This window comes from Vanellus vanellus (assembly GCF_965231255.1).
Source record: "Vanellus vanellus genome assembly, chromosome: 2".
NCBI classification, from domain to species: Eukaryota; Metazoa; Chordata; class Aves; order Charadriiformes; family Charadriidae; genus Vanellus; species Vanellus vanellus.
The window spans coordinates 156,074,173-156,096,781 of NC_138906.1; the positions used below are offsets into that span (position 1 = coordinate 156,074,173).

General features: G+C 37.4%; 2 protein-coding genes across 3 annotated transcripts in view; one reads left to right on the top strand and one right to left on the bottom strand.

The window, feature by feature from the left end:
* The window catches only part of MRPL13 (mitochondrial ribosomal protein L13), a gene marked incomplete at its 3' end in the record, with an annotated part of 39,390 nt that extends 36,754 nt beyond the window's left edge, over positions 1–2,636 (bottom strand). For both annotated transcript variants that reach the window (XM_082479375.1, XM_082479376.1), the window contains exons 1-2: positions 2,548–2,636; positions 1,761–1,884 (exon numbers count right to left, since the gene is read on the bottom strand). In XM_082479375.1, coding sequence (XP_082335501.1) covers positions 1,761–1,884; positions 2,548–2,574 — 151 coding nt within the window. In that variant the 5' untranslated portion in view covers positions 2,575–2,636. The remainder of the gene's footprint in view (positions 1–1,760; positions 1,885–2,547) is intronic.
* Positions 2,637–2,747: 111 nt separating this feature from the next.
* MTBP (MDM2 binding protein) overlaps positions 2,748–22,609 on the top strand; it is a gene marked incomplete at its 5' end in the record, with an annotated part of 30,272 nt that continues 10,410 nt past the window's right edge. Inside the window, 17 exons of the mRNA XM_082479843.1 lie at positions 2,748–2,829; positions 3,276–3,356; positions 4,368–4,441; positions 4,529–4,674; positions 5,163–5,221; positions 6,110–6,254; positions 7,488–7,620; positions 8,200–8,334; positions 9,126–9,220; positions 10,001–10,073; positions 11,690–11,807; positions 14,407–14,580; positions 15,738–15,851; positions 17,420–17,584; positions 17,951–18,044; positions 19,475–19,630; positions 21,790–21,885. Coding sequence (XP_082335969.1) covers positions 2,748–2,829; positions 3,276–3,356; positions 4,368–4,441; positions 4,529–4,674; positions 5,163–5,221; positions 6,110–6,254; positions 7,488–7,620; positions 8,200–8,334; positions 9,126–9,220; positions 10,001–10,073; positions 11,690–11,807; positions 14,407–14,580; positions 15,738–15,851; positions 17,420–17,584; positions 17,951–18,044; positions 19,475–19,630; positions 21,790–21,885 — 1,940 coding nt within the window. The remainder of the gene's footprint in view (positions 2,830–3,275; positions 3,357–4,367; positions 4,442–4,528; positions 4,675–5,162; positions 5,222–6,109; positions 6,255–7,487; positions 7,621–8,199; positions 8,335–9,125; positions 9,221–10,000; positions 10,074–11,689; positions 11,808–14,406; positions 14,581–15,737; positions 15,852–17,419; positions 17,585–17,950; positions 18,045–19,474; positions 19,631–21,789; positions 21,886–22,609) is intronic.

Here is a 22,609-nt window from a genome sequence, read left to right on the forward strand (position 1 = left end):
GCAGTTTAAACATCTTCTTGATGCAGCCTTTCACCACTAACAGATCAGTTCTAAATAAATGTCAGGGAACTGACACTGGGGCTTTGTGCCCTTATTTTTTTTTTCTTTTTTAGTTGGGAAAATGAAAGAATAAGCTCATCTAAGGAAATTTTTGCCAACAGTTCACACTTTCATAAACACTGAATTAACAATTCCATACACCAGTAGACTGATTACTAACAATTAAGAGCCAAGAGAAAAACTAATCAGGATATTTACATACTACCTGAATAATGACTACAACCTGTTCTTTTGAAAGTAGATTGAGTTTATGGATAGCTAATCTGCTTCAAAATTTCAAATTAATACATTATTTTCCACTGAACAATTATCTCACAGACATTAAAATATTTCTTCTTCGCTGAGTAGGGAAAAGAAAAAAAAAAGAAGTGTTAAGTACACCAACCACAAGTTTATGCATACTTTGCTCTCTTTGAGAGTATCAAATGTCTCTCAGGAGTAGTAACCTATCAATGTCAATCTCGGGTGCAATGCATTTGGTACTGATTTACAGAATACTTTAGACCAAATAAATTTATCCTTGAAATGACTTTCCAGGATTTTATAACTTTATGGACATAAAAGCATCAAAAATCTTCCCCACAGGACAACCAAAAACATTTCCTCTCAGTGTTTGCTTTGTTTTGCAGACAGGTTTAGTCTCCAGTGACATCTTGTGGATAAGATATAATTTGCAACAGGAGAAGTCTGGTATGTAAAACGTCTTTAGAACACTACATATACTACCTTCTATTATGAAAACCAGATCACGTATAGTTTTAGTATGTACACTCTACACATACGAGAAAAGTGTAATGCTTCCTTTATGTTTCAGTAATGTCTCTTGAAAAATTTGCATGAGTATTACAGGAAACATTGTATTGTCAATATGAGGGATCACCTTTTTATTATCTAGAAAACACCACTGTGAGACAGGCACTATGGTAATACAAATAACAAACAAGATCACAGATGTTCTACTTTGCAGAAAAGCAAAATTATTTTTTTCATTTCAACAAGATAACTTTCAACAATGATTATGTCTCCCATTTAAGAATCAGACAGTATCTAGCCTCATCATACCAGAATGTCTGAAGTTGGAAGGGACCTCTGGAGGTCATGTTGTCCAACGCCCCTGCTTAAGCAGGATCAGCTTTTGAATATTTCTAAGGATGGAGACTCCACAACCTCTTGGAAAACTACTTCCAGTCACCCTCACAGTAAAAAAAACAACAAACGTTTCTTGATGTTCAGAGGGAACCTCCTGTGTTTCAGTTTGTGTCCATTGCCTCAGGAAGACAGAACTTCTCTGCACCTTATTCAGAATGAAGAACCACTCCAAGACTCTGTGGTGTTGTACAACTACTGAAAGGCAGCAGTCAGAAAATCTAATCAAGAATCACACCAGTGTTTCAGTATGTGCACTGTGAATTAAATCTTTACATCTAAAAGCAATGCAATGAAATACATTTCAAGTTTTTTTAAGTGAATGAAAGCACAAGCCACTGTAATTCAGCTACTAAAAATAAACTATGAATCCATAACAAGCTTTATACGGATTGGTAAAGACAATGACATAAGATGGTAGAGGAGTATGAAGGAAAAAGATAAGAAGGAAAATGAAGACTTTAAAATTCACAAGGCTTAATTTTAAAACTGAAATCAGAAGAAAACTACAAGGGAAGTAATGCAAATTTGCTTTTAACTACTGCAATACTCACTTAGTGCATGATAAATAGGTTTATGCCTGCCTTCAAGTCTGATTACAGTCGCAGCGGCTATTTTTCCTGGTGGCTGCATCTTCGCATCAAGAAGATACCAGGCTCTGGCAAAAGTAGCCCATTGCTAAAGAGAAAGAGAGGCAGCGCTTAACATAGAACACACCGCCAGACGTAAACCTAGCTTCTCTAACTAGACCAACACTCTAAAATACTAGAAGAAATATCAATATTCAACAATACCCCCTCCAAATAACCTTTAAACAGACAGAGATCACTGCGATGCGCCCACTGCTGTACACACTTCCAGCGTACCTGGCAGTAACAACACTGAAAGGTCACCGGCCCCGAGGGGTCTGTGTCGCGAATGAGGGCCTCTTGCCTCAAGCTTCCATTATTGCTAACCGAGCTGCGAAATCGCTGTAGGCTACTTAACGCCCAACACCTCTTTCCCTCTCAACGAAGGGCACAACTCCTCCAAACGCAGTTTTATGCCCGCCAAGAGCCCCGAGCAGAGGGCAGCCTTCTCCCTCACGGACCGCCACGCACCTACCGACCGCTACCGTTTCCCTCAGGGCAAACACTGGATAGAAGGGGCCCTCCGCCGCGACAGGAGGCAGAAGGCAGCCCGACGCCACCTCCCCGGCCCGGCCCGGCCCTGGCAATCTACTGCCCGTTCCTCCCCGCGCCCGCCCGCTCCCTCACGACCGCCCTCAGCGCCACGGCGGCCGCCGGGGTTTCTGCGCGGCGGCCGCCCCGGCACTGAGGAGGAGAAGAGGGCCGCGCTTACCTGAGCCGCCTTAGTGTAACTGGCCATGGCCGCCCTCCCGCCGCGGCTGAGGGGAAGGGGAAGAGAAGCGGAGCCCCTTGGCCGCCGCACCGGCGGGAAGCGGAAGCGCTGCTCTGCGAGGGGCGGTGCAAGGGCGGCAGCGCGGGACGTTCGGAGCGGCGGCGGCGGCGGCTTCGTCCCCGTTCCCGCCCGGCCTGGCCATGGATCGCTACGTCCTGCTCCTCAGCTGGGGGGAGCGCCGGGGCGAGGGGGCTACGGCGGGCGGGCCTGGGCCCGGAGCAGGTAAGGCGGCGGTGGTGTGGGAGGACGGGGCCCGGGGCCCCGAGGGCGGGAGGCCGCGCCGTGTGTGGAGCCGCCTGCCTTCATGAGGGCGGCCGCCGGTCGGGGATCCGCACCTGCATCTGCTTTTCTGGATCCCTACCGCGTTAAACACCCACCCCACCCCACCCATATTTTTTAATGACTGAAACCTTCAGAAACTTGGAGGTTTTCGTGGTTTATTGCGACACTGCTACATAACTCGGTAGAGCGCTCCTGAGATGTGCACTACTGTAACGAGAATTTTACAAAACTTGTCTTTTTAAACTCCTGCAAATCTGTAGTTGACAGTTGGTTCTTCTTTAAACTAAACTTCTAATATTAAACTGAACTTTATGCTGTATTTGTAAGAAAGAAGCAAGACAACTTCTGTGATTCGGTAGTTTTAAGAAAAACTTTTTTTTTCTCAGCTGGGACTGCTGCAAACGTTTATCAGTTCCTGAAAGAAAGCTGTAACTCATCTACAAACGCAGATGTGAGCGCGTTCCCAGGTAAATGCAGTAATGTGCAGTAAGGTGAGGCAAATGTTGTCAAGGCATTGGCCAAGGGATGTGTTACGATGTGGGTGAAACATGTCAGAAGGTTAAGGAAACCCAATTTCTGCAGTATGATTAAGCCCGCAGGCGGGACTGCTCCTGCTGCTGCTGTTTCTGTGGAGAACTGATGTCCTTTCAGCAGCCGAGGTGTTAGGAGATGATTAAATAGATTGGGCGCAAGAAAGGAAAGACAAGGGTTTTGAAGGACTGACAGGTTCCAGGCCAGCTTAGCACGGTAGAGTAGGAAAGGGCTTGTTTCTCATGTCGGTGCGCAGCTTGATAATTTCATTGCTCCTATGATGCCTTCTAATTTTTTTTCTGTGGAAGAAATATTTGTCTGTTGGTTAGCCATTCAGAGCCCTAATCCGTGAATATTTATTAAATAATTTTATCATTTTAAAATAGATTTCTGAAGATTTGCTTTAGTATATGCAGTGGTTGGGTGTCTGGTTGTTTGTTTTTTTTTTTGTTAAAAATGCTTTCTTAGTTCTGTACTTGATTTGGATATTGTGTTGAGCTGTTAAGGCTCATCTTGTCACAGCTGTCATCTAATTGTGATTCATGTGGGGAAACCACTATAAGCTGTTAAAATTCACAAAGATGGGAATGTTAAGCTGTTTTCTACTTATGTGGTTTTTATTGCTTAGAAATGTTGAGAGAGCAAAGTTGAAATTTAGTTTAGGTATGACACAAGTTCTGCAAATGGAGAGCAGTATTAACCAGAACGGAGAGGAAATCAAACACTTTGAACAGTCAGAGGGCATTAATAGTTAGACAGTTACCTAGATGCTCACGTGCACCTTAATATGTTTAGATCTTAATTATGATGCCAAAGTAAAGTATAACTTAAGTCATTGTGGCACATTAAATGACTTGTGTAGTCTTTCAACAGAGATGCGCATTATAATAGGAAGAATAGATTGTAGTGGATTGATTATTTTAAATAACTGTTTTATCTCTTTTCAGCATGTTCTGTGGCTGGTATTCCAGGTGTAAAGAAATGGTATTTTGCAAGCCATGTTATATGTGGTTATTACCAGGTAAAAGAGAATATAAGTTCCTCAACTCTCTGCCTGTCTCTAGCACAAGTTAAAACTGTGATTTCAAAATTATTTTTGCTTGATTAGTTCTGCAGTTCTGACTGGGAAGAAATAAATTTTGACACACAGAAAAATGAAGAGACTCTCCACACAAGTATTGATGAATGCCTGGGAGCCATACAGAATTTTGAGGAAGAAGACAATAACAGTAGAGAGTCACTGTCTATAACTGAGTATGCATATTACTATTTTTATTGAAAGCATAGTGATGACATTTAACAGTAATAATCCAAGCGAATCAAGAAAATTTATTACCAGAAAGTTATTACCAGAGCAACAGTTAACTATGAACAGTCCCCTGCTACAACTGAAAATAATTCTATTTCATTTAACATAGCTTTATTTTTTGTTAGTACAAGTGATTTTTATAGAATAACTGAACAATTTCCTAACAGCTGACAGTTATATATGCAAAAAGAAGTTTCTGGCTAAGACAAAGCTCACCATCTTGAATGCTACTTCCAGTTTTACTGCAGATTGTTTTGAAGTCATCTAGCCTGCTTCTGCCTCAGTAAAAAGGGGGATAAATATATCTCATTGCCTAGGTATGTTGTGCAGAATTTTACAGGTATAAGATACTTACATCAGGTAGTATTCATTAGTTGTAACTTTTTGTTTCTAAATTACTTTTTGCTTCCAACCATGTTCTGTTTATTTTCAGTATCTATGATGAAGCTGCAGAAAGTCTACATCAGTTAGCTGATAAACTGCCTGCCCCAGGTAATCTCTCTTAAAAAACAGTCTCTTTTTGAGTTTATCTTGTTAGTTATTACTCTAAAAACTCAGCTGGTAAAAGCATAGTAAAATGGAAAAACTCGGAAGATGTTAGTTGGTTCGTTGAATTGACTTGTATGCAGCTCTTGCAAGTAGTTTAAGGAACTTGAGCGTGATTGACCTTGCAAATCAGTTTATAGAGTTTTTTGCTGCTTGTTTCATTGGAAGGCTGTATTTCAGTAGAGTTTAAGCTAGTTATTTATAGAATTAATTCTTTCATCTGAAATGCCACCAAAGTAGTAATAGACAGTAAGCAATATGAAACTCAACATGCAACCATAGGAAGTTTTTATGAAAAAAATGGAAGATGTTGACATCAGGCTCGCATCTGATTTGCCAGCTGACTGCTTGTGGGTGGGAGCCAAGAAGCTGTGAAGGAACATAGATCAGAACTATTGGATTCAGATTTTATAAACTGGAGACACGTGCGACCTTGCATGCTAGGGTTACATAACGTTGCAGTAGTTGAGTTGGGACAGCAAAGGAACTGAATGCGGAAAAAATGAGAAATAGCAGTTTTGAAGTGTTAAAAGGAGGAAAATGACATAGTGCAGTTGTACTGGAGACAGCTCTGATCCGTCAAACACAGTGCTGAGTGAGAGAGGAGAAAGGTATAGAACCACTGTAACCGAACAAATGGCAAAATACTTTATTTTGTGTTAATCTAAAAGGAGCAGTGAGAGATGAGCTAAAATGCGTGAAAAGTTTTAGATCTTGCTGAAGTTAATTGATATTTAAGCCCATTTCAGTGCAGTCAGTGATAATCAGTACTTTTCTATAATTGACTGAATTGTTTACTTTGGTACTTTGAGTCATACATAACTGTTTTTATAGGCAGAGCAATGGTTGATGTAATTCTGCAGGCTGTTGAACAAGATGGACCCAAGTTAAAAGACTGCTTACCTGCTATCGGGGCCCTGAAGCACCTGAGAGAATGGCACTCTGCAAAAATCACTATTGCGGCAAATGACTCGAAAGGGTATGCCATTTATTTTAGGTTTATAAACAAGGTCACTCTTTTTTTATTTTAGTATATGTCAGCATTTTAAAATAACTACAGTGTTTGAGTACTTTACTTGTGTACTTTGAAAACACATAGATTTGTCTTCTATTGTTGTTTGAGGGGAGGAATCACTCATGCTGTTTTATTGTAAATACATGTCCTGACCAGAAGGCATGCAGGCAAAAAAGCAAGTCCTCTGAAGTTTCTGTTTGTGTGAGAGCAGAAGGTAAAATATATTCTCTTTCCTTTCCATCACTAGTGGCTTCAGTGTGCATGCTATGTACTATGCTACATAATAACTGGTATTGATTGCAGTTTTCCAGTTTTTGTAAAATGAATACATAACTCTGCTGGCTTTACTTTAAATTTAATATTACCTGTGGTATTACATTTAAGGGAGGAAAAAAAAGAATGTCTGATTTGTCCTTTGCTTCATAGAATATGTGGTTAAGGTTAATCCTAAAATTTAAATGTTTAAAATTAAAAAGTTGAACGCTCAGTCCTTGGATAGAATAAGCATTATATCTACCATATAGTACTTCCTAAGGTATACAGAGGAATATAAACTTATCTCAGGGACTTCCATGAGCACTTGATCTCAGTGCTCATTGATATCTTCCTGTGCAGCCAGCTTCTGTCTGGATATTTTTTTTTTCTGCTGCCTTTTATGTAAAATTAGGCCATTCGGGCATACGGTTCCTCTGATGAAAGTTCTCCCACTTACTCTTCTTGTTCTGTTGATGGTGCTGATTTCTCTTAGAAGACAGACTGACAATAGGACCTACAGATACTGGCTGTTCTCTCTCTCTGTTGTTGAATTTGGATAATGCTTGTGCTGCAGTCATACCTCTACTTACAAGGTTACAAACCATCTAGATGGGCCAGCAATAGCCCCAGTGATGGCTACCTGGCTTTGTTCCAGCTTCTAACACCCAATCTTACTATGCTATGCCCGCAGCTTTCCATTATTTAATGTCTGACCAAGTTCTTTGCTGTCACATTCACAGAGCACACGAACGACTTCCTTTACAGAGTCTGAACCAGCAATTCTATAATACTTTTTATGTTGTGGAATACAAAGCTGTATATGCCTGTCTTAACATACAGCAGACTATTCAGTGCTAAGACGTAATAGGTAAATTCAGTCAAATTGCGGTACATGTTAATTTGTAATACTAAATTTGGTAAGATTAATTCTTCCTTTTACAGTAGTTGGCGAAAGATTGCAGACTATCTATCAGCAGACTTTGTATCTTCAGATAATGTCATGGATATTATTGATTTGAATATTATGGATTTAAAAGAACTCTGGAGAGGAAAGATTCAGATATGGGAAAGAAAGGTAAAATAACTGGTTTCAGCTATGGTTATTTTTTTAGAGCATGGGAGTACATCATTTAGAGCGTGTATTGTGTAGTGCTTTAAGTGTTTATGCTTTAAGCCAAATTTGGTTTTGACAATGTAATTCAAGAGGTAATGTGCAATGTATCTGGGCACATGGGGGAACAAGTTGCTTTTTAACATGATGAAAGGATAAATGAGATCAAGGCATCAGGATCTGAATTTCAGAAATCCAGATGCTCTCCTCTGAAATGTTTGCCTTAGAACTTCTTGTTCAAAATTAGATTGTTTTGTATCTATCACAAATCATTATCGTGTAACTCTGTAAGTCACTATTTCAAGCACATGCCTAGTGTTTTTGCAAAGACTGATAGCTTTGTGATTGTGACTTTGTTTGCATTTTCAGTATTAACATTTTGGATGTAGTAGTGGGTTATCGAAGTCTAGTATTTTTACCTAATTTTACAGATATGCTGGAAACAAATATAATACTAATTGTTTGAAATAGTAATACATGTAACTGGCTGAAAAGAAATAATTTTTCTCTCTCTTTTGACACTGTTGCTGTCTCTTTTTCCAGTTTGGATCAGAAGTTAGGTTTCCAGAATTTTGTATAAAGAGCACTTCAGTAAAGACATTCAGCACTTCACATTTAAGTTCTTGCTTTGCTGTTAAAAAAGAGCAACAATCAAGGACTACTGATGCTTTGCCAGAGGCAAGTATTATTCTTGATCTTTCTTTGAGCCACTAGAATGTATCTGTTTTAGTTTCCCAAGAAAATTAGTAATTGGGGAAGCCCTAGTCATAATTGAAAATTAAACATAAAAGTAATGATTGCATAAGACTGAGGAATACTTCTTTTGTTCATGTGTATTTACAAAACAGGTCCTTAAAATTTCATCTGTTCTTAGGAATGCGGTACCAAAATTTTTTTCAAGAAGAATTTGAGACTTTGTTCAATCTCAGTATTCAAAATATGTAACTCATTTATGAATTCTGTATTTATCTAACCTTTTCTACTTCATTTTAAGTGTGATATGTTTTTTTTTTCTTTTTAAAATTACTGGTTCTGTTTCATGTTTTCCACTGGAAGTAGATATGTGATTGGAACTCCAGAATCATATTTGTTGAAGAAAACATAAATGAGTGTTTATGAAAACCGGTATCAGTCAAGAGATTATTATTTTCATTGTTAAAACATGTACATTTTGGGTTGCATTTGGCTGTTCCTGGTAGATCTTATTGTTCTTTGAATTTGAATAAGAGTTACAACACATTTGATGCACACAATTGACATTCTAGAAAGTTTTATTAAACAGAATTAAATGCTTTCCTTGGTTTTTATATAGTGATGTTTAATATGGTATTTATGAAATGTTTTTATATTCCTTTATACCTCTTTCAGACGTACTCGTAAAGCAAATGTCCAGCAAAACACTTGAGGAAGTTCTGCTGAGATAACATCATATATAGTGTTACAGATTTTTTGATTTGATCTCTTTTCAGGTTTTTCATTACTATGGTCCTGCACTAGAATTTTTACAGATGGTGGTGCTCTCTGATCTACCTTCCTTTTTTATATCAGATCTGGAATTTGAGCTGTATCCTTTTTTAAGGGCCTAAACTGCTGCTGATAATGGTCTAGAGCAGAAAGAAAACAATCAGGATCTAGCTAGCCATGCAAGCAATACATGAGGATTAGCAAGGACTCATTCCATTCTAGCTTGCTGAAACAGTGATTCCTCACAACTGGCTTTTTTTTATGTTGAAATGTAAATTACACTAACAATAACCGGCTATTTTTGATAGTGCACATATACTTTGTCTATTGACCTGTATGCTGTTTGTGGGGAAAGAACAGAGAAATATTTACAGGTTTGCAAGTTTAAAAAAAAAAAAAAAAACAAGCCTTGCACATTAATGTATATAGTGTGCTTCACAATATAGAAACATTTTTCCAAAAATCATGTTTTTATTGTGTAGGTGTAAAATCTGTGGCAAGGCATAGAGGAGTTGTCTCAAGTTGTGTATGCTGCAGAGATTTCTAGCTGTATTCATACTGGTTTTAAATTAATGTACTTTTGGTACTAGTCTTGATGTGACAATCGTAGCTTAGGGTGTATAAGCCTACCAGGATTTTGTATATGTAATTATCTGTTTATTCCTGCCTATATTAAAAGTGTCAGTGGTGTATTTCATCATAAAACATTTCTAAGTGTACCACTTTGCCTGGAAAAGGTGAGTTTCATATCTTTTGTGGCACTGCAGTATCAAATAAGGCCTGGCAGTCCTTATTTGAAATACAATGGTAACATGATTTGTAAAATAGAGATGTGTACAGTTCTGTGTGAAGATGAGGATCCTTAAACTGTTCTGTTCAGGAGCCTGACAAGAAAGAGTATCAAGGAGACATCTGTGCTGCTTTTGGACCAGATTTCTTCTCTGTCTGGGAAGGTAAAAACTTTTTTTTTGGGGGGGGTTTAGCAGAAAAATAAAGATATGCATATTGCTCATAAAAGATACAAAAATAATATTTTGAAACCTAGTCACTGTGTAAGTTCCCTCAGTATTTAGTTCTAAAGCAAATTTGGCTTTTAGAGGTGTATGCTATACAGGTCCTGACAATTTGTAAGCCCAGTGAACGTTTTTTTCTTTACCTGAGCTAAGTCTTTGATCTCCTAAAGTATTTTGTAACTTTTAATCCTATCTTGACAGAAAATTTCTGTACTATCATAATTCATCTGGGTTTTTTTTTGGCAAAAGGCAGGCATGTGTGCATCTTAAAAAAGTGTATCTAGCTAATCTGAAATAGTAAGCTTTTTTATTTTGCATACAGATATTCTGCTTTTCCATTCTGATTTTGGATAAAAAGAGTTCTTGAAACATTTATAAGCATACTTTCTCCCCCCCACAGGCCCCTGGAATGACAGTATGATTATTCATAGCCACAGTATTAGTTTGAAGATGTTTTTCCTGAGTGTTTAAGATGATGTATGCTTGTTTAGGAAAGTTTTTTTTAGTGTTTATAAAATAAATCTATGATAATCAAAACAGCCTGCAATGTGAAAATACTAATATAGTTATAATGAATAACTTAAGTTCTTTATTTACTGCAGAGATGGTATTCCATTATCAGGTTGTATGTTTCATCTTTAGCTTGTTATTTAGTTTTTTTTGTAACTTTTTTCATCCCCTGCCACTCCATTCTCCATTATGCTTAGCCAGAAAAGAAAGTCCTTTTTCTAATGTTGTACTAAAAATATCTTTTGGAATAGTTTTATAATGGTGAATATCCCAGATAATTTTCATTTTACATGAGGATACTGAACATTTGGTCAAATGTCTTTTACAATATAAGAGCTTGCATTTCTACCAGTTCTTTTAAAGAAAAAGCCAAAATGGTTAAAACATATTCTCAGGCTACTTTTTAGGGTCTGAACATGTTGGATTTAATATGTTTTCAAGACAACAGTTTCTCCTAGGGATTTTTTTTCAGTCCACTACTGGAAAAACTATGTGTTTTTAGGCTTTTCTAATAGCTGTAAAAACATTGCTTTACTGCTTGAGTATTCAAATACTTATGTGTTTTTTCTGTTAGTGCTTGTTGGCCTGAAATTTGCACAGAGACATAAACATAGTCCAGTATCTGGTTAATTGAAAAGGGTAATGTGTAGGGAGGAAAAAAATTATGTGTTTTTTCAAAGGAATGCAGAGTCGCTGATGCAAACTATATCTTTGAATTCTTTTTTCATTCTGGATACTACTCTACAGAAGTGTTTTTAGCTGGATTATTCAAAGACTTGTAATAGGCCACAAATACCTTTTCGTGTATGAAATAGAAATTCAGCAGTTAATGATCTCTCAATTGGAGCAAAAAACCCCACAATTTTTACAGCTTCTGTGTCAAATGCTTTTTTATCTCAATTGATGTGAATGAAAGAAGTGTTGAATGAAGATGTTTTTCTTCAATTGAAGTACATTTGAAATAATGCCAGATCAGTAGCTCAAGAATGAAATGTAAAATAGGTTTCAGTAACATTGCATGTATCCTATTTGCTTTCATTATTTAGGTGGGAGCTTTATTTACGTTGCCATGTAACGTAAGCAGTGTAGCGATCCCGTCGCCCACCCAGCTGAGTACCAAGAAATGGAAGGAATATATGGCAAGGAAACCCAAGGTCATTACTGGTAGGTAAAGGGAAGGTGACTACAGGTATATTTTGTTGTGATTATATCTCTGTGTGTGTGTGTATATGTATGGTGGATTTTTTTACATGTTTGAGATGCTCTTCTCTCCAATGAAATAAAGTCAGTGATTGTAATCTTTATTGACACAAAAAGTTTTTGTGAACGTGAGCTCAGCTCTGTGGACTTGTTGAGGAAAATTGAGAATGGTGAGCTTTAGGGAAACAATGCATCTTCCTTAAACCTTTTCTGTGTCCTGTTTGTCAGCTAAGATCCAGCTTCCACACACCTTCCTAAGGTGATTGTACAATCTGTGTGCAAAGGGGTTCACTTCTGCAGATGGAAATCCAATGTGCTTCATTTGGATGCTTCCCTTGTCCCTTAAGCATTTCCAGAGGTTCTTTGGTGCACATGCATTTAATTTCAACTTCTTCCCAGGACCATACAGAACATCAGGAAATGCTGGATACTTCCATTCATCTGAGAGCCCGTGTGCTTAACTAGTGACTGAGAATGGGCTCCCTCTTCCTTATGGGGCTATACTGATGGCGGCTGGGTCCTCTTACGCAGTGTGCCGGTGCTTAGAAATTTTGTTCAGGAAATGAGAGAACAGAATCAGTGCAGATGAAGACAGGGTGGGGTTTCTCAGCCAGCCAGTATTTTAGGTGAGAATATACTGCATGCTGCCCTGCGAGTGGAGGCACTGTACAAGTAGTGACTTTGAGGTTTGTAGGGACCAAAAACATCAGGCTAAAAGGACCAGTGCTTAAAGTACTTATCTAGGACAGGATAAGATATAGGATTTTGCCTTCTTATGTGATTTTGCTGTATATACAGTTGTCTAATTATCTAATGCATACAGATTCCAATGAACAGCAACTGCTGTTGCCTGCTGAAGGTAGCGTTTGCAAACAAGTATGGACATAAGGATGGCTGACAAAGACTGATGTTCTTTCAGGTTTTGGGATAGGCAAAGATTTGAGAGGAATTAGGAATAGATGTATAACAGGGCAAGAAGCTTAATTCTCATGAATGGGTGCTGTCAGTATATAGATTCAAAATTATGTCTGCATGTTTGGAAGTGGTAGAGCAGAGAGGGTGTAGTTATAGGGATGATCAGAGCAGCAGGATTCACACTGTATTGGAGAGGTACTACTAACACAGTCATATTAGCACAAGATCTCCAATGTCTGCAAGATCTCCTTTGCCCTATGGTCCAGTGGAAGGGTTTTATACAAGTATTAACTACAATGTGATTAGTAATACACAATAGGTTATTAGGCCTCTTAAGCAAAATTTTGAATAGGAGGAGAAACATGGCCATTTAAACATATGTGCTCATTCAGTTGAAAACTATTTTTTGGTGGCTACCACTAATCTGATTATATTAAGGATTTGCAAACAACGATCTCTTCAGTCTGTGGTAAGGTGTAATTCTTTGAATTGGTAGTTCTCAAATACTATTTAAGATTAAAATGAGAAATAAGAGCTTTCCCATGAGGAGTGAGCTTTGAGACGCCAAGATAAACTGGAAAGGGAAAATATTTTAAATTACTACATGAATGGGGAACAGGACAATAGTGAAAGTGTGTCTGGAATCTTTTTTTCTTTCTTTTTCTTTTCCTTCTTCTTTCCCTGGATTTATATATTGAGGTAGTGGGATTTCTCCTCTCTTCCCTTTCCCCTCCAATGTAAACTTTTCAAGAAACACTGGAATATTTTATATTTATATTTTATAAAATTTATAATACTAAAAACCTTCAAGCTCTTTTTATTTATTGAGACATTAAGTGATTTGACCTTTCAAACTTGGCACATCAAGAAGTATTCATTCTCTCAATTTCTACGTCTGCCAAGGAGCTATAAAATATTTTTTGTGTAAAAAGATAGCAAACCCATCCTTTCAATGTTGCTATCTAGTCCTACATTAAAACTGCATACTATATGCCTATGATTAAAAACAGAATGTGTTTCTCTCTCACCTAGGCTATGCACAAGTGTAAAGCAGTGAGCAAAACTCTTATTAATGCATAATGCAGCTTCCTTGGGAAAAGCGTGTAGAGTATTTCCTCTTTATTCTACAGATATATGTTTTTCCAGTGATCATTTATATGATTTCAGTCTACATAATGCAAAATCCCTGTTTCTACCTTGCAGAACAGACATTTCTCTAATTGTTACATATATAGCACACTGTTTGCCCAAGTCTTCATTGTTTCATGGTAGAAAAGTAACTTTGCCAGTTAAAGGGTTGCCTTTTACTAAGACCAGTTAAAGAACTTCTCTTGGTTGGGAGTTAGAGTTGCCAGATGTACTTTGTAGCCTGCATTAGAAAGGTGGCCTTTGCTGCAGTCAGAGAAGTTCAGTGCTGGAACCAGCCAGCAGCATAGTCCAACTCATCTTTGCTGCTGTAGCTTATTTATTTTGCATGATCTTCAGTTTGTAGCTTTTCAAGTGGTCAATATCAGCTGTAGTTAGTGTGTAAAAAAGATGTTAGTAAGATTTCTCACAGAGCAGAAGAAAGCAAGTGAAAGAATTTTGATGGCAAATTATAGCTTGTTCTAAAGCTGTGTTTCACAGTTATGTCCTGATATTTTTTAAGTTCCAGAAATTGAACTGAAAGGAGAATCGTGCCGATATTATTTCTTGCTACAAGGCAACGGCTCTGGAGGATGTAAAGCAACCTTGATTCATTCAGCTAGCCAGATCAATGGTATGGCCACTCTTGCTGCAGTAAATGGAAAGCTAAAGACAAAAGCAGAAGAAACAGAGTCAAGTAAGAGTTATTACTTAAATAATTAAGAGTATCTGAGTGCAAGTAAATGCTACTAAAATTTATATGTTCCTTTTATTCATTCCAGTCTGTGTTAAAAGGGAAAAGGCAAGGAGGAACATTACATTTTGATGAATAACCCTATTCTTTCAGCCATATTTTTTCAAACTGACAAAAACATATAATAAGAACTTACCTATTCACACAATTTACTACTACCATTTTTTTTAAATCAACTACATACAGTTGTAGTCAGTAATTTCTCATAACTGTGATTAGTTGTAAATGTTTTAATATACAGGGACATCCAGGTAATATTAATGCAAATCAAATTTGCAAAAACTTAAACTTTAAAAAGTGTGTATTGTTGGTGTAAAGACTGACTGGCCCATGCCTAAAATCTAGTCAATTATCTGTTGACAAGCCTATTTCATTGATGACTTAAAGTGAAAACAGCAAGCCTGGCTGGCAGGCAAGTTGAATTTCAGGATCGTGTCCTCAGTTACTTGGCAGATGCCTGTATTACTGCAGAGGATGTGAGTTAGCGGATGATCAGCTGCTCCACTAGGTGAGAGCGTGTATTTAGACATTTATTTTAGAGTAGTTTTCCAGCTACAACTACGCGTACTAGGTAACTGCTAATCTGCATATTTGCTCTCAATAACACTGACAAAGAGCATAGTGACCTGCATCTTATCCTCTTATTTCCTTATTATCGAAATAAACCCGTGTGCGATATGACTGACTGCTTACCATTTGTCCTAATTAAAATCCCATTAGTATGGTGTCAGAAGACTGAAAGTCCTTGACCATATGTTGGGAGAAAACTTTTCTTTCCTGCTATCAAGCTTAGGATCTTTTTACCTTCTTTATATGTCAGTCATGTTAATTGTGTTGTCATTACATTGGTTTTGTACAGAAATTCAAAAATACTGGTCAGATATCTATTCCAAGTTATCCCCTTGGTGTATTAATTCATTTGTAATTAGTTTCCTTTTTCTTTTTCTTATGATTAGCCATATTTGGAAGTCTGGTTGTTTCCTTTGAATATGAAATGTGTATGTCTGCTGTGTTTATGTCATCTTCTGAAAAATACTGACTTGGTGTCTCCAAAGTCCTATGACAGAATCTTAATAATAGATTTCTCCTAATCTGTACAGGCTTTCGTATTACTGACTTTATCAAGTCTCTGCCGCATTTTTGTGGAGAAGAGATTGTACAAAGAGAAGAGAAACTGTCTCGTCTCCAAGTGTTTGCCTTGAAGGAATATCTCAGTAAGTAATGGGGAGAGCACTGGTAGTTCTCAAACTAGTATTTATAAGGTCTTTATTTCAAACTGAATGTGGTGGCTCACCTGACAAAACAGAGGTAAGTTGATCATTTTGTAAAGAAAAAAGTGGACCTTTAAAAAGAAAACTTTTGTAGGATATCCATGATTATACGCCAGATAAATATTGAGGTAAAGAGAATGCTGAAATTAAAGCTGGTCGGTGTTTGTTACACTAATACTCTGAAGGTCTGAGCATAGTTTTGGAATAATTTTATGGTAATTAACTTTTTCTCCGCTTTGTTTTTTTAATGCGTTTTTTTTTCCCAAAAAAACCTTACCACTGATATGCCTTCTACAAAAATAAGAATTCTGTTTTGGAGTTTTCAGGGGGTTTTATTTTATTCTGTCTTGCAAAAGTTGTAAACAGCAGAGAAGTATGCATTGGAGATTTGTTACGTTTATCATGATACATCATTCATAATAATAACTGAAATGTCATCCTCTGTAGATTTTATTTTCATGACTTTGCAGAGAAGTACATTTGACTGCCCTGACTTTTTCCATCTAAGTCCATTGCTCAAAGAGACTCAATTAAAATGAAAACTGCTTCTGAGAGATTGGCTAGATTATTGAAAATGGCATAATGTGAAGATAATCTAAGTGTATTATCATTAACAGAATACCAGCTTAATGAAAATAAGATTTCTGCTAATACTCTTGTCTTCTACACCCCGCCCCTGGCAACTTGCTGTCATTCTGAGATTCCTGCCTACTTTAACCTTCAGCTTGGAGCTGCCTTAGTGCTTGTGTTTTAGTTTGTTTTGAGTGGGTCACATGTTTCCATTAGGATGAAGACTGAATAGAATCATAGAATCACTTAGGTTGGAAGAGACCTTTAAGATCATCGAGTCCAATTGTAAACCTAACACTGCCAAGTCCGCCAGTAAACCATGTCCCTAAGCACCACGTCTACCCGTCTTTTAAATACCTCCAGGAATGGTGATTCCACCACTTCCCTGGGCAGCCTGTTCCAGTGCTTGATAACATTTTCAGTGAAGAATTTTTTCCTAATATCCTATCTAAACCTTCCCTGGTGCAACTTGAGGCTATTTCCTCTTGTGCTATTGCTTGTTACCCGGGAGAAGAGACCGACCCCCACCTTTCTACAACCTCCTTTCAGGTAGCTGTAGAGAGCGATAAGGTCTCCCCTCAGCCTCCTTTTCTCCAGGCTAAACAACCCCAGTTCCCTCAGCAGCTCCTCATAAGACTTGTGCTCTAGACCCCTCACCAGCTTTGTTGCCCTTCTCTGGACATGCTCCATCATCGTGGGGCCTCACCAGTGCTTAGTACAGGGGGACAATCACTTCCCTGTTCCTACTGGCCACACTATTATTGATAGAGGCCAGGAATAAACCACCCATGCCTTGCTTAAGGATACAGAAGTAAGTGTCAAGTTAACTTACTTGTGTTGTTTTGGGGTGGGGAGTTTTTGTTTGTTTGATTTTTAGCAGGCTGGTTATTCTTTGTTTAGCAGGTGCAGTAGCTTTTCATTCTTTCTCTTTTATTTTATAGAGAGAAAGGAATTGACTGAGCAGCCTCCAGTTATTTCTACTGATGAGTTCAAGAACTTGTTAGAACTTACAAGAGAATGTTTTTTGGACTTGTGCAACACTAGTCTTCCTAAACCTGTTCTACAGAAGGTTGCTAATAATACTAGATTATGTACTGTGACTTCTGGTAAGTATCATTATTTAGAAAAGACACTCCTTATTCTCTTTTGATATATATTCATGCCCTTTGTCATTTTTTTACTAAAAGAAGGAGAGTCTTTTACCAAAAGAGGGTAAAATAGAAGGAAAAGTAAAGGAGATTTCTAGGCTGTTTTGCAACCTGAAATTACCCTCACATTAATGATTTCCTTTCTTCTCTTTGACAAAAATATTATGCAAAAAACCATTTCTTACCATAGCACCAGGCAGGTTTTCCTTATCGTTATATACTTATATGCATATATATATATAAAGGGATATATATGCATATATATATTTCTTTAAAGAGTAAGATTCTTTCTATTAAGGCTTATCCACCATGTATTTCTTGCAGAATCTGATTTAATGGAGCCAGATCCATTGGAGTGGCCAGAAAGACCTGTTCTTCAGAATCTGGAAAACTTTGAAAAAAACAAACAGAAAATGAGGTAATGGTTAAATACTGGAGATTTTCTTTGTAGTGGCCATTGACCATCACTCTACAGGAACTGTATATGTTGACAGCCATTTTGTAAACTGTTTTCAAATGTGTTGATAGTCTTTCATAGGAAACATTGTTTAAGGCTAAAACTAAGTTTCTGTCAATTTCCAAAGGTGTACTTTCTTGGTATTTAAAGTAGTATTGTTTTGATATTTATTTTTTTTTATTGACAAAATGCAGCTGAAAGTTAGCTAAAAGTAACATAGTTCTAAAATTAAATTTCCAAAATGGCACTACTAGAAAATAGTAGCTATAGTAGAAAAACAAAAGCTTTTTTTCCTCCCAACATGCCCTGGGGCGTAAATAATAAAGATAATACAGCAGTTTTTGTCAGTATGTACAATGTGTGTCTAATTTTCTCATATTTCCTAAATATTCAGGACTTGGTATCAGGTCTCAAATAACTTAAAGTAGAAGATCCTATTGGTTTTATGTTTGGAATTTATATTTAGTTTTGTTATTGCTTCAATAGTGTTTAAGTGAAACCTGTAGACCTTTGCGTCACTTAATACAGCCTGTTGATTTCAGTTTAGCTCTTGCTTTTATGTAAGATTTAATGATCTTTGCTGGGTCTTAACATTTTTGCTGACAGACCTTTAGAGCCAGGTGTCCAACTACCTTTTTCTAAGTCACTTCCGTCCCATTTCTGTCTTTCAAATACCATAGTTGGCCATGGCCTAGATTGGAGTTCTGTGTGTCAGAAATTCTCAGATTAGATCTCTGCTTTCTCATGGGTGATATTATTATTGTTGTTATTATTATTATCATTAACTTTTGTTTCTCAAGCAGGTAAAGTTCTTCCTTCTAATTAGCTTCTGAAAAGCTTCCTGAAGGACCTTTCTGTTTCATAGTCAGTTAATGTTTATTTCATTGTATTCTGAACTGGTTATCTTCTGATTATCCTGAATCAGTGCACAGCATGTTGCTTTGCAGTAGAAAAGAGAGAATTTTCTGTTCTTGATTGAAGATACTAAACAAAACCAAGTGGAGAGTTACATGCAGTAGTGGCTTTATGGTTCTTTTGCGGCAAATTGTATGCCTCATTTTTTAGAACAGGAATTAATTTTTGATCTTACAGGTCCATAAATGGAAAAAAGGGAGGAAGAATGTTCTTCCCATGTTCTATTTCATAACTAAGCTATAAAATCTTGAAGAAATTACTTTGTTCAGTAGGATGGTAGAGAATTTGCATCAAATATACTTTACCATGAACATTCATGTAAATGTTCAAGGAGCGACTTTGTTCATTTTAGTTTGAAAATATGTTTAATTGCTCCAGACTAGCAGTGATTTTTTTATTTTTATTTTTTAATACAACAAGATTACTACATTGAAAAGAAAAAGTTCTTAGGTTGGCCTTTTTTTTCCTATTTTCAGAGCTTCTATGTTTGCACATTCATCTGAGCAATTGCTGGGACATAAAGATAGCCAGCGGGAGTCATTGACATTGCTTGATGCTAAAGAATTACTGAAATATTTCACACCAGAAGGGCTACCAGTTGGTGATCTTCAGCCACTACAAGTTCCCAAACGGTATGAATCCAGCATATTAAAACCACTGAAGACCATACTCAGAACTGATGTAGGGAAATGTGAACAATGGCTGAATGAGAGTCTCGGAGTGGCCTAACTGGATTTGAGTTTGTAACGTGCAACATCCTTACATCACATGCCTGGCAATTAAATGAACTGTGACGGTCCTTCAGTTGGTCTTGCTGTTTAGTTCTTTCAGAATCTGAAGAGTGACTGGAGATGATGATGTTGGTCCTATGCATTTAAATAACAAAATAATCACCTGATGTGCAAAAGTGTGGCAGTAGAGCTCTACCACTGTGGCTGTGCTGCAGGCTGCCGCCACCTTACGTGTCCATTTTCAAAAGAGTATTTCTAGCAAAGCAGAAGTTACTGTGGCAGAACTTTAATTTTATTGGTGTGATTTCTTTCATTCGGTGGAGGGGAGACTAGGTGGGAAGACAAAGTGTAAAAAGAGCAATAGCTGAAATTGTTTAACTGTGTGTGTCTCACGTCGTGCTGGCCCAGCATTCCTATAGATATTCTTATGTGGTAAAGTGCTCCTTACAGGAAGCTTGTCTATTCTGACTGCTTTGCCAGTATTCATCCTTAGTGTGTCTGCTAGTAACTATTAGTGTATTAACCACTTCTTTTTCAGCAGGAAGATTGATACAAGGAGTTAATAGAGTGATTTTCAGGATCTGAACGTCTGTTAGAGTTAAGGCCAACCTATGTAAGAGTCGGTGTTTGTAGAAGCAGAGCCTATACTGTTTGTGCAGCGTGTCATAGGCTGCCTCCAGAGAAGCTTTATAGCATAGAATATTTTGATTCTCTTGAGTCATTTGCTTTGAGCTATAGCTGAATGAGGTCTGAATTTGAGGGGGTTTGCTTGGATTTCTGCCAGTTATTATGAGAAAGTATGATGCTGAAACCTTTGCTTTGTAGTACATTTCTGTAATGTGAGTCTCTCTCATAATACGTAGAGATTTTGGATATCTAAGGGAAGTATAAAACCAAAATCAAGATACTTGATAATAAAGCAGACTAAATGTTTTTGCTTGAAGGCTATAAGGTCTGCCAATAACTTATACTGTATGTATGCATTCTGCTTGGTCCAAAAAGATACCAGAAAACCTATAAAAATCCATAGCTAGATTGTTGTCTAGGAGATGGTGAACCATTCCCATTCTGACGTACCAGGTTGCTGTTAGTTGTGTCCAGCAGGACTCTGTACTACTAGCTGCTTGCCCCCCTAGCAGGTGCCCTGACTAGATTCTCTGGAATAATTAGCAGCTTTGCACAGTAGATGTTCAAGCACAGTGATGACAGACCCAAAGATTTTTGTGACCAACAGAAGGAAAAAAGAGATTTTATGAGACTGGTGAATTAAAGTAGTTTTCACTTGTTTTCCATATTTGAGCTTAAATAGAGATTTGATAGATTAGAGTTTTGCCTGACATTCTTTCTAAATGGCCATCTTGCTAGATTCACTATCACATCTTTCCTGGATGTTTTTCCCAGAGAATTTTTCCAGTGGTAATGGTGCAGAGACAGTCTATGTGAATACAACTTGAAGCAGTGTGTAAATTTCAGATATTGCTACATCTTGCTTTCATCTCTTCCCTTTAGAGATAATTGGGATGTGACTTTACAGGGTATGCTAGGATCTGGCAGCAAGCGTTTTCTGTCTGTTGCTTATTCTGTTGAAATACTTTCAAATACATATGATTTAGTTGCAGAGAGTTACTAGCTAGAATTCAAGTATCACAGGAAATAACTGGTTAGTTATGAAGCCTTGGAAAAGTGACTCTTAGGTGAGACAGCAACTTGAAGCTAAAGGGAAGGAATTCACTGATTATGGGAGGTCAGTTCCTGGTTCCTCTAGGTTCATTCTGCTACTCAGGTAGTTGAATTGTGAAATGGGGTTATAGTTGTCTGGTTTTATTGATAAATTATTTGGAGCAGTGACCCTTAAACTGATTGAAATGTCTAAGAGCTTCTGTAATAATAATAATAGAGCATTAGGTATTAATTAGTTGAACTTAAATTCTCACTTAAATAAAGATTTAATTTTCCATTGATGCTGTACCCAGGGGCTTAGCTGTTTTGGTCTTCCTATGTTGAGGCATTTGTTTCTGAGTGTAGCTAGTTAAAATAGATCTGTATTTTTTTCCTTTCAGTGAAAATGCATTCCTTTTGACACCAGAGCTTACTCCTCGGAAACTCAGAGGTTTGCCTTTTGAAAAAGCAGCTGGATGCCATTATCATGGACTTGAGTAAGTTTCCTGGCTTCTTTTCCCAAAATTATTTTTCAGCTTTCAGTCAAAGTATGATTAGAAACATTTCGAGCAACATGATCGTTAATTATGCAAAACTTTATGTATCCTTTTCCTTCATTGGAGCAACTTTGCACATGCCACCTCTACTTTTCTTACCTTTATTTTATTCACTGCTTTAAATTGCAACACACCTGCCTTGATGGTATTGTAGAAACTTCTGTGGGTTTTTTCCTAATTTGTACTGCTGTAGCTATTCTCAGTCTCTCTGAAATTTTTAATGCAGAATTAGAAGTGGCAAGGGGAAGAGGGTTCATTAGTACATACCAGGTACCTGGAGCAGCACACAAGTGAACTACATACATAGTTTCTACTTCGATACTAAATTGTAGGCACTTTCAGACTAATAGTCATGAGGCTTATGAAATCTACTGTGAAGCTGATTGTATGTTCAGGGAACCTGAAAACAACACCGGCAGGCAAGTGTTAGAGGTAAGAATCTTTGAAAGTATCGATATGGTTAGGACTGCATTTAGTGCAAGACAGCCAGCGTTTGTTATTTGTCAAAGCTTCAGACAGGGAAGCATCATATAATGTAGCTGTATAAAAATTGTTTAGAGAAATATAAATATTGTCATTGAGGAGAAGTGGAAAGGGTCATACACAAACATGAAAGTAGATAATTCAGCATAACTCTTCTGTGTGGACAGACTTTTAGTCTTAA